The sequence below is a fragment of the Calonectris borealis genome, chromosome 15, assembly GCF_964195595.1.
Source record: "Calonectris borealis chromosome 15, bCalBor7.hap1.2, whole genome shotgun sequence".
In the NCBI taxonomy this organism is placed as follows: domain Eukaryota; kingdom Metazoa; phylum Chordata; class Aves; order Procellariiformes; family Procellariidae; genus Calonectris; species Calonectris borealis.
Window position 1 is genome coordinate 16,879,248 of NC_134326.1, and position 12,528 is coordinate 16,891,775.

The window sequence follows — 12,528 nt, forward strand, 5'->3', positions numbered from 1 at the left end:
TGCCATAAGCTCGTTGTCTCATCTCCAGACAATTAGGAAGACGGTCACAGGGGTGCCATCTGCTCTCCAGGTGCCAGGGCCTCCAGGTGTCTCCTGGTTTGCCTCTTTGGATCTCTGCTGTTTGCTGGCCAACTAAATAGAGAAAAGATACCGAGATTCAAGGCCTCATTTTTCATACTTAGTAGTTCTGTTAACTATTCTGTGGGATCTCTCTTCCCAAGGGGCCAAAAGTTTAACTCGTGTTACATAATTTTTCTAGAAGTACCTAGCGCTGCTAAAAAAATACAGCTTGTCTATAAGTTACATATATCCCGCTCACCACAGAATCAATGTTTTCATATTGTATATATTTATCATTTCAGATCTAATAATAACACTTTAACCCTCTTTCAACACATCAAACTGTGAGAAATCTTAATGGATCATAATATAATTCTAAAGAGTATAACCATGATCTTACGCTTTCCATCTATTTAACACAGGATTAATATAAAATAGATAATATGAAACAGATCCGCTATTGATGTTAATTTCCAGCATTTGAGGATAGTGTCACATGTAAGCAGTAGCATATTTTGAGCAGTTGTATACATGGTGAAGTTGTGGTTAGGTAGGGTTGGTGGATGGAGTCATGGTACTACAAAAGATTATCCCTGCCAAAGAAACGGATTTTGTAATTTCTAGGCTTTTGGCACTTGCATCATTAAGTTACTTGTTCAGCAGAGCAAATTTACTGAGAATTTAGTCTAGATGCTTTCTTTTCTGATTTCCAGAGGATCCGAGATTTAGAAGATAAAACAGACATCCAAAAGAGACAAATTAAGGATCTGGAGGAAAAGGTTGGTTCTGTTACGCTTCTGAAGCACGCTGATCAACTTTTTTGAAAGTAATGACCTAGTTCTCTTGAACTCCATGACCTTTTTGTTTAGCTGAATCAGCTGGACCTGTTGGTGGTGTTCTACTATGCTTTCTTTTCAATTTGTGTTTCAGTGTGTTTCGGTATATACAGACTTCAATCTTAGAGTCTCCTCCGCAACATTTCATTTCAGGAAATAAATGCCAAGCACTTTTAATTATGGTGAATGATACCGTACCAAATGATGAAGCCTTTACTTGGCTGTTAAATGCTGTGTTGGTAGACAGGCAATACTTCCATTAAAGGCAAGGGGAGGCCAGCAAGTAGGAAGGGCTGAATGAAATTGAGTGGAGATTTGAAGACTGTCCTTATCTGGTGGGACTAGGGAACTCAGGTGCTGATGCTATCCTCTTTATTGAAGCTTATAATTGACTATGCAATATAAATACAGTACCAGAGTCTTGCCCTTAAACTGAACTGTCAAAGACCTATATATGCACGTTCTTTATATATCTTTATATATATGTGTAATATACACACACACTCTCTCTCTAAAAATAGGCACTGCATTTTTTTGGTGAATAAGGCCAACTCCCTTACATTGAGTTTTACTACTTGTAGATAGGTTAGATAGGATTGTTGAAAAAAGATCATAGCATGGGCACGCAGTACTGCTACCAATAATGTCTTTTCTCGAAATGCCAGACTGGTGTAAGATGCATCTCCAGTGGTAGCCTTGCCAGTATACTTATATTAGTAAATATCAATGTCCACGTGTAAACTATAATATGAAATAATGGTTATATTAGTACAATGACAGTAGTGCTAATGAGCCCTTTCAGTTTATATGTATGTTCCTAAAGTGAAACAAGTAGGCATAATGCAAAACTTGATATGCATCATTCTTTCCGCTTTTCTGCCAATATTTTTGTGATACCAAGGACTCGGTGTTTTTCTTTCTAACATATGTATAACTTGGAAAAATAACAGATGATAATCTGTGAAGAAAATAAAAAAACAAAGCAAAACTTATGTCAAATGGAGACCTTGAATAGGAGACTTTTTAGTGTCAATTTTCAAAAGAGCTTTTGACTCACAAAAATTCACACCTCAGAAGACAATGCATTCATGATTAAAATGAGACATACAAAAACTGATTATTAAACATTTAATGGTTAGGGTTTGATATTATGTGTGTGTGTGTATATATACATATGTATATTCCCAGCCTATTTCCAGCATGGATTGCAGGCACTTTTTTTTAACGCACTTAAAAATATTACCCAGGCTATCCAGCTTTGTGACTTCAGTCAACCCATGGTGGTTCATAGTGACAGTTGTACCTCAGGTTTTCAGTATGGTGCCAATTGTAATTCATCACCAAAATCAATGGGATCTGTTTTCTAAGCCTGGGAGGTGGTGTGGGACTTGCAGAAGTAACTAGGGAAATACAGTGTTTTCTGAATGCATAGTTATTCTAATTGTCCTACAGAGTGCAAAAATAATCCTGATGCTTACAATGCCACGGCCTTTAGTTTTTACGCAATCTTCTTTTTCTTCTGCAGTTTCTATTTCTATTCTTGTTCTTCTCTCTTGCCTTTATTCTTTGGCCTTGATGTCAATGTGCCTCTTGGAAAGGTAAGACTATTTCATTTATTTCCTCAAAGCTAGCACTTCTTGCACAGAGCTGAGGTTCTTGTGTATGTCTGGAGTCAGAGAATTCAGCAGGTCGTTGTCAATTTGTAATAGTTCACAATGGAGGGTCGTCACACTGCTGAGTTACCACAGGGAGCTGCAGTCAGACCAACACCATCCAACACACTTGTAAGTGAATTGCACAAGCTTGCTGGTGATACTATGCTGTACAGAACTGTAAAAATAAAAGCTAACAAGAACTTCACAGTATCAAATAGCCAAGAGAATTGCAGATGAAATTCAATGTTGATGTTTGCAAAGTGATGCAGACGGAAAAGTTATAAATCGCAACCATATATGCACTATGATGGGCTCTGAACTGACACTCAGGAAATAGCTCAGGAGGTTATAACAGGTAGAGCTCAGTGCCCAGAAGTAGGAGAGATACAAAGAAGGGCAAGGAAGAATGATCAGCTGCTGAGAGACAGGAAGAGGGAGACTTACCATGTAGTAAGTTTCACGTAAACAAAAATTGATAGTTAGTGATGTAGGATGTAAAGAAGTCTTTGCCACAGCATGCTTAGCAGCTGAAAGTTCAGAATTCAAAAAGCAATGTGAAGATGGGGAAATAAATCAGGGAACTATAATGTGCACGGCCTTCACATTTTTCCCTCTGTGTCTAGCCACTTTCAGAATCAGGATGCTGGGCTAGGAGGATCTGATCCAGGATAACAGAAGTAGAACATAGCCTAGATAATGTTATGTTAAAGACTCAAGAACATGTAATGACAGATAAAGATTTTCTGATTTGGGGGCAAACTCATACCATTAAATTTCTCACTGTATCTCTTGGCTCTGGCTTGAGCTATGTCAATGAATAAATTCTCCTGCCCTGCACTTGAGGCAAACTGAGAATACAGTTGTGTGTGAATGATGTTTTGCCATGCCCTTCCACCGTTTGTACTAGCTCAGCCTTTGTTTCCAGGTGCAAGTCAAGGTAACGATTATAACTAAGTGGCATGGGTCCAATTTGGTGGGTTTTCCTTTTCCCTCTAATGAAAAACCCCCTACTTTGTGCTTCATTTCCGCTAGATCAAGGATTTCTTTTGCAGTTTTGTGCTGGTGCAGAGACAACACTCAGAATTAGCCACATCAGCTGGAATCCCACTGCCTCCTTGGCTGGTCAGACCTCAAAATGAATGTTTTCATGGGCAGCAATATACATGGAGGTTGGGCTGAATGGGGAATGAACCATAGGAAAGAATCAGAGGAATGTGGACAGATCAGTGATCACGGCTCTTGTAAACAATGGCCAATATCATTATAGAGTTGCTGCTATTTAAAACATACTGCCTTGATCCAGTGAACATTAAACAGATTAAGTTATGACTGCATACTTACTAATGTTCCTGCTGCAGGATTTCTGGGAACCATGACACAGCACAGCAGCTGTGAGATGTTTTGAGTGGCCATGACTGGTGAAAATTTCATTTTACGGTTTCTTGCTTATTCATAGTGGGGAAAAAAATCAGAAAGTCTTCTGAAACAGCCAGATTATGTATAGGCTAATTTTAAGAAGCCAAAATTTTCACAGTACACAGTAATAGCAAATAATTTTATATGACTGTGTCTTTTGCTGTACCACAGAATCCTGAGTCCAGAACAAGCAGCCAACCTAGAGGGAGAGTCAAAAAAAAAAAAAAAAAAAGAGAGAGAGAGAATCTTGGATTTACGTGCACCTTGAAAACTCACAGGAACTGATAGGGACATTTGCAAGAACCTGTCTGCATGAGTTTTTCCCACTTGCCTATACTTTTTTCCATTGTCCTTTTTTCCATTTTTATCACAGCTATATGAGGATATCACAGCATATGAGGAAAAACTGGGGCAATAAGAGGTTCAGAATTTTCTGTATATACAGTTTGCACCTATATTTTCCCAGCTGTATGGGTATGGAATTGGTTTTCTATTGAGTATTTGGCTCTTCTGGTGCAGCTACAGAATTGGTAAGAAGCTTATACATCCTAGTTTTACCAATGCTGGTATCAGCTATGGTGGAAGAAAAATAAGAAACCAGGGGGTTTCTTATTTCTTTGAAAATGTGCTTCAAAAGATATCCCTTGCTCAGTTTAGGTCACCTTGATTAAAAATGCATTCATGACATTAAACTACTGAACAGTTGTTCATAATCCCATCTCTTTTAAGATGGACCACCCAGTAAAGTCTTTTCAGCAGAGCATGCATCCTGAGAAATACAAATTAAAATTTGTATTAATATTAGAACTCATCAGGAAATTTTGTCTTTCTGATTTTTTAAAATTGTTTTTAGTTTTGAAAATTTTTTTTTTCAGAAGTTTAAAAAAAACCTCAGTGGTAGCTGCAAATGCCAAAAAGATCCATAAAAATAATTTTTGTTTATAGATATGACATTTTTCATTAGAAAAGAAAAAGATGATTCACATGAAAAATTTAATCCACCTGTAATTGAACTTAGAATAGGAAATCCCTACTCCCAGGACAAAAATGTCAATGTATGCTTCCTGAAGCTGTATGCATGGTTTTGGTATGCCAGCACAGAAGAGGAGGGAAGGCGAACTGACAATGACAGACATAACATGGATGAGTTGCTTGGCTTTTCAGGAATTGTCGGTATATACCAGTATCTTTTGAAATAAGCGTTTCCCAAAATAGAAAAAAAACCCCTATTATTCTGACATCAGAATTCCAGCAGTGCTGATTGGAGCAGTCTTTGTCTTGGAGCCTGTGAAAATATCTCAAGTGCCCTGTAACATTTCAGTGTCTGCATGCTAAGAAAAAACGTGTTTTAAGAGCCTTACAATTAGCTCTGCAATGTATTCAATGGCAGACTGAATTCTTTGTTGCAGAGGAGCCATTCCTTCTCTCTTCTCAAAACAGGAAGAGGAGAATCATACACATAAAAGGAGAAGAATCAGGACCATCAAAAAAATACAACAAAACCTCCACATTTGCTGATAACACTTACGCCCTTTTGGCCTAATCTGAGGGCAGGTATTGGCTAGTTAGAAAAGCTAATGAGGTTTTTAAGGTCAGAACTCTACACTCCTCCTAAAATTCCAGCAGATGACTTATTATTCACTTGCAGTCATTCTTCTACCTGCATGTGGCTGAGTCACATCTAGCACAAGCTCTCGGCTGATTTGATGCGCTCCTCACTGGCACATTCCTTGAGTGGGACTAATAGTCGAAGGAAACATAAGCATTTTTCTGTCCCCGTTAGGACTGGCAGGACTGTAACCGCTGCAACGGAACCAGAGCAGCATCCAGGCTGATTTCAGTGCTGGGGTTTTACATAGATCCCTTAGAGACCGTGTCAAGACTTCACTTCTCCCCCTCCCCCCCGGCCCAATCTCGTTTTCTGCTTGTTTTAAACAACACTTAAGGTTTAGCAGGCGTAAATCCCTGTGGTGTAACTTCACTGAGCCCAGGAAGGCTGCTCCAAATACAGCGCCAACATGAGAAGAGTTCTGCTCAGTGAATTCGCTGTTGCTCCATAGAGGCTGGCCCTGGGACCACACGAGGGTCTAGTTGGAATGACTCGTGTCTCTACTCCACTTAGAGGGGACGAGAAGCATCAGAGAGAGCTGAAATGTGGTTTACAGCCCTGGAGAGCCTGCTGGTGTGTTGTGCCACTCCTAGGACCACCCAGGAGATGAATGATTCTTTTGCCTTTCCCGTCCTGCTTTTGCATATTTGAGTATGAATGTCAGGTAGGGGACAAGAAGATGGATTACTGTGAGCTGAATGGCAGAGGAAGTAGCCATGACAGTGGTGGAGATATAGTGATGTAGAGAAGGGGACACTGACTGTGAAAATGGAAAAATCTTAAGGGCGAGGTGTGTATGGGGGAGGATATAAACTCAGTGCTTTTCCAGAGGATCTGCATTGCTGTGAACTCCCTTGAACTGTAAAGACAGCTGCAGGAGGCCCAGCATCACAACAAGCATGGTATCTGTAGAGTGTTTTACCAAGGCAAGTCACTCTACAAGCATCAAGTCTTGTAGCAATTCCTCAAAAACAAGGCAATGGTAAGCAGCTGTTAGCTCCTCATCCCCTGCCTGATCCCAGTCTTCACCCCCTCCATTTCCCTCCACGGGATCCTCACCCCTCAAGACCTGAGGGGAAATCTTGAGACAGAAGCAATTTGGGAATGGTGTTGGCAAGATTGAGAGGGATTTTGGCAAGGTCATATCTTCTGAGGCTAGAATACATGGAATCAGAGAGAATAACTAACATTGATTTGTGTTTCTCATTCATTTAAAAACCACCGCCATCGGTATTCTGGTTCTTAGAACTACAGGGGGATCTTTGCAAAATTGCTTTACTTCCACTGGATGCAAATTAACTTTGTTAACCTTATCATAAGAGACTTCAAACAGATCCTTGATAAAACAAAAAAAAAGCACAACACATCCTTGAAATGTACCTAGGGAGCCATTTGATGATGAAAGGTCTTTGGTTTTGTTCGTGCCTTGCTGCAGTTTATCCTTTACCGGACCTTTTAACTAGCTGAGAGCAAACCACAATCGCAGATGACGCTTTCTGGTTTCTTTCTCAGAGTGAGCACAGCACTCACTGCTGTACTTTTCAGATAAGGAAGGACAAGCATGAATGAAACCATGTGCTGCAATATATAGTATCCAGACCAGAAGCTCTCTAATTCCTCTTTATGTGGGATTTTCCCACCTGCATTTTTTCTGTGCTTGTGAATATATACATTCACTTATTTGTGATCACATAAGGAAGTCTGGTCTGCATGGATTTTGCACTCAGTGAATTTTACCATGTAGGTTTGAATGCTGAGAGAACAAAGACAAAATATGCCCTTTTTTCCCTGGTTTCAAACCTGAGAACCGCAATTCTTTTCCATAGGTATGGAAGGCTTCCTTGGAACAGGAGCAGTCTGTATTTGCCTCATTGCTGCATTAACCAAAGTTCTGGGGTTGCCCTGACGCCACAAGCGTATCACCTGCTGTCATGTCTCCTGTCACGGTGAATTTTAGGCAGTTTTGGTTCAAGAGTTACTGAAACTGGTGCATAACTATTCATCTGAAGGTGCCCATGGGGACTTTTATGGAGCAGAGGGCTGTACTTTGTAGGGTTAAATGGACAGACTTGGCAAAATACCCAGAATTTTCACAAATACCTTTCATATGGACAAACAGAAACAGTTTAACGCTGATAACTCTAAGAACAGACCTTTTCAACTTTCTGACTGATAGACTGCATCTTGTCAGCTGGGATAGGTAGGTAGAGGAACTTATCACTTATCTGATACAGATGTTCTTTTTCTTTTTTTTTTTTTTTTGTTATTTTTAGAGTGCTCGACCACACAGATAAGTCCTTATAAAGGCAAATGCTTCCACCCCCCCGATGAAGAGAATATTGTTTACACCTATTTTAAAAAGTATAAAGATGAACAACCTGTAGCCAAGACTGCAACCACCTTGTATTTTAAAGCCATCACTCAAGATTTGTTACTTGACAGTTCCTGTCTAAAGCTATGATATATGCTGCATCTAATGAAATTCTATATGTTGAAATTTAAAAAAGGTGAAGAAAAATAAACTGTGAACCTGCATCACTTAGGAAGAACTTAAAGGGAAGGAACCACTTTCAGCTGATCAAGTCAGTGTGTCTTGGGCATGGAACCAAAGTTACAACAGAAAAATCTATCCCTGCTGTGCAGGGCAATCGTTTAAATGTGACACTGTCATCCCACAAATGCATCAAAAGTTAACAGGACAGAGCAGGAGAAACACACACGAGCCGTGGAGAGATGCTGACAACAAAGCATGCAGTTTGAACTGTCTGGCTTTCTCACTGCAGGGACTCCTCCTCTCCCTCTTTGGTTTTAACCTCAGGAACAAATGACAGCTGCAATGTGGGGGGAAGAAAGGAAAAATGCATTCTGGTTTATTGCAGGATGGGCAGGACAGGGCACCACGTTTTGCGCTCGAGATCATAACAAAGCACCACCCTTCTCGGCAAAGGAAGGGAAGAAGAGGGTGTCTGGCGTAAGGAGGATTCCTGACAGAGTTGTAGCCTTATCTCTCTTCACCCTCCCTCCATGAAGAACAGCCTGTCTATTGTCAGATACTTTCATACTCTTTAAAGACTGCCATTGAGGTAATAATGACTATACTTGGTTTTACTATTTGAATAATACACTGAGGATCACTGGATTGGACCTACAGAGTAGCTTCTGAGAAAGAAAAGAAAGAGGTTGGCGGACAGAGGGGGGAGAAATCCAACCCCCTTGTCCATGTGGTATGATCCACAAAGCATCAGCTTCCAACTGTTTTGTCCCAGCTTGGAAAAAATGTTTTGGTTTGGCTTGTCAAACTGACTTTGTTAGCTGGCTTCCTCATCAGTGACACATAAACCAAAAACGGGGAAAAGCTGTGTGAACACATCCTTATTAGAAGTAAGAAGAAGTATCGCTAGTCTGTTTAGATTTTTCCACAGTTAAGAATAACTAGAAGTAGTTTGCATTTCAAAGCATTACCTACCTTTCTAATCACAAAGCCTGGAACTGGTGTCTCCCTGAGGCATCACAGCTCCATGCCCCCTGTAGTCAGTAAGAAATGAACCCTGAGGAGTGTCACACCTGCAGCAACCATTGCGAAGGTCCTGTGCCTGCTGGGAGCAAAGCAGCCAGCTGCACCCATCTTCCCTTTTCTCCCTGATGTGCTGTATGAGCTAGGCATGACAGTGCACTTCTCTGTGCCTCTGTTTGCATTTCCCTGGAAATGGAGTCGTGCCTGTTCAGACTTCAGGTTCCTGTGGCAAGGCTCCTTATTTGAGCTGTCTCTTCCACGATGGAGCCTTAATTTTAACTAGGAGAAATGGATGTCTGTATCATAAAATAGAAACCTAAGGGCCAGAATACAGCCTGTGCATTACTTACACCTTCAAAACAGGGCTCACATGTACCAACGTCTTACGCACACAGACACTGCCCATCAGAAGCTTTAAAAGTGCTTTACAAAGAGTCTCTCCCTTGTTAGCTTGTTCATTTTCACAGATGAAGCAACTGAGGCACAAAGCAGTGAAGTAACTTGCCACAGCAACTCAGCAGGTCAAAAGCAGTTCCTCAGCCATGGCAGGGATGAAGTTCCACTAATATCGAGGATGCCTGCCCCTCACAGATATTTTTTGGCCAGAATAGCTTTTCATCATTAATGTCCATTCACCCAACTGGATTGCAATGCTGGGCTCTGGTTCTCCACAAAGACTCCTAACATCCTCATTTCTTGCATGCCCTGAGATTGTATTAGGCCTTCCATCAAAGGTTAGAGGCTATTAGCAAGTGATTTTTTTTCCTGCTCCTTAAAATTAATTTAAATTACAGAATGACCACATCTTCTTGAGACAGTCTGTTTCAGTCAAGGGGTTTACTAAATTGTGCACCAGCTGTATGTTTGTTGGTTCATTTTTTTAAAAACAGGCTTGTAGGCAGGTATGTTAAATGAATACAGGTACGTTGCATGCTCTTTGTTCAAATTCTTTTTCCCCCGCAGAAGAATCTGTGGATAAGGTTAGCCCAAACCTACACGTGCTTTCCAAGAGTGCTGCTAGCAGTTCAGTCCTGAAGCTCTGGAGTCAGGCCCTATGAGAGTCTCGTCCCACACCTGTGACACCTTTAGATCACTGAGCAACTTTACAACATCTTGTTAGCTACAAAAAGGGGGTTTTCTTCTCTGGTTATTCCCTCTTCCCCCTCTCTCACTCTTTTTTCCCCTGTTGCAGCACCAGTTCATTTCATACCACTTGGCTGCAGTGTCCTGCAAGTAAATACAGGCTGGAAACTCTTTTCCCTAGCTTTAGGGCCAGCAATTAAAACATTGAGCTCTTCTTGCAGCAGAATGAGCAGCACCTGTTTTCCATGATGGTGCAATAACTTCCACCTCTGCTTTGGTAGAAAAAAGAAAAGAGGACTAGAAACATTTGTTTCAGGCAATCATAGGGAAGGTTCATGGCACAGATAGAAATAACTAGTTTCAGAACATACCTGACTGATCTTGTGGCAGGCTTCATCATTTAGGCCCTCTGAGCCATGTTGTGCACATCTTATTTCATTTCTCTTTTTTGCCTAATTTCCCCTCCCTTACTCTTATGTATACATATGCATGCAGGTGCTCCATTTCCAAGGGCGCAGGGTGGGGTGGGGGTGGTAGACGGTCCACAGCTTATCCTGGTCTTTTAAAAGATTGCTGTATTCCCTCCGGAGAGCTGAACGGCAGCTGCTTTACTCTCCTTGCAGCATAACATAAGCCATGCCTAAAACACACTTGCTGATATGAGTAATACAAACTTTCTGCTGTCAGCTAGATCAAAATGAATTTGATGTTTGTGTATATATATATACATGTATCTATATATAGTATATATGTATATGTACATATATATACATATATATGCCTATATCTATCTATTCCCTATTGTATATAGTAAATCATTGCTATAGCTTATGAAAGTATACTTGCAATCTAGGTATGGGGAACTGAATCTAGACTTGTTTAGCTGCCACAACTGGTACGCTCCTCGCGGTTTAGTTTTACATCTCATGGGAAACTAGTTTTTGGATCTGTTTTTCTGGGGTCTCCCCCCTTCTCTGTCCTGAAGCTGTTTATCCAGGGCTTTCTGCTGTTCCTGACATTCATTGGGGCAAAGCATTGAGAATCCTCCCTCAAATTAGTCACTGCAGCCAACCTCCCCTCCCCAAAACCAACCAGCAAAATAAAAATCGATTTATTGCAGCCTTTGAGGACAGCAAATACAGCCCTGGATTCCTCCCATCCATCCGTCCTAGGCTGTAGCAGGAGTACCAGCACTCCAGGCTATCCATACCCTCAAAGCAGTAGATGAGCCGCATAATGTAGCGCAAGTCAGCTTGACCAAAATCTGACTTGCTGCTTTTTCTCCACTGACCGAGTCAGGAGATTTTGAAGGCCATTTTTTCAATTTGAGCACTTCAGATGAGGGCCTAGTTAGGTGAGATGAATTAAGGCAATTGGAGTTGCAGAAGGAAATAGGGCATCTTGCAGTATTATCAGCCTGGCTCACAGCTCCATCCTCTCTTGTTGATGTGCCTGGAGGACCATGGAGACTTTTTTGTAGATGTGCTTCATTTTCCAGCTCCCTGCCCTCATCTCGGTGGGAAACATCCTCTGAACCCCCAAAGCTTTCCGTTCCATGGCACCCCATGAGGACTGAATAGGCCAGGCTCTCCTTCTCACTAGGGCAAGGTTCAATAAACAGCCACACAGTTGCTGGTGATTCAAAGGGTTTTCCTTCTCCCCTGCCCTCCCTCACATCGGCACCTGTGTGTTTTTATATATACTTTTTGTTCCCGATTTTTTTGGTGTCTATTCCAGAACAGAATTGTAAATGACTTGGCAGAATGACCCTTTGATAAACACTGGACATGTATCTGTACTATATGTATTAACGTGTAGAAGAGAATCCTTATTGTATGTAAAGTTTTATGAATGGTTATTTTTTAATTTATGTATTTAATATAGGATTCAATGACCTCTGGTGTTTTAGTTTGTATAAAAAAATAAAACAGCAGCATTTTTAAAAAAAAATTCTCACTTTACACTCACGGAGATATTCAGCGTCTGTCTGGAATCTGTTCAGAGGAATCGTGTTAAAGCTGAGCAACAGAGACGCACCTTCCTTGCCTGCTCTCCCCCTCGGACGTGCTTGCAGCCCAGGGAGAGGACGACTGGAGAGGCTGGGCCGTAACACAGCACGCTCCGGAACATACATCTATTAAAAAGCTTTAGCGGACATCCTGAAGTAATTAGTTGATAAGGGGAAGGCAGTCAGCTTTCCCAGCATGGGCCCAAGTTTGGATTTATTGGTTTTTTGCTAGGCCTGCGCAGCAAAAAAAGGAGAAAAAAAAAAAAGCTGCCTTCTTTTCGCCAGAGTTAGGGGAGAAGAGTGTGTGGGGGCACTTATTAGACCCTTGCCCCAGTTTGAAAAAAGAA

The 12,528-nt window shown here is 41.1% G+C and overlaps 1 protein-coding gene across 1 annotated transcript in view; it reads left to right on the forward strand.

The window, feature by feature from the left end:
* Positions 1-8,738, forward strand: part of JAKMIP2 (janus kinase and microtubule interacting protein 2) — a 63,666-nt gene extending 54,928 nt beyond the window's left edge. The window contains exons 20-22 of the mRNA XM_075164431.1: positions 774-839; positions 2,422-2,494; positions 7,850-8,738. Coding sequence (XP_075020532.1) covers positions 774-839; positions 2,422-2,472 — 117 coding nt within the window. The 3' untranslated portion in view covers positions 2,473-2,494; positions 7,850-8,738. The remainder of the gene's footprint in view (positions 1-773; positions 840-2,421; positions 2,495-7,849) is intronic.
* Positions 8,739-12,528: the final 3,790 nt, after the last annotated feature.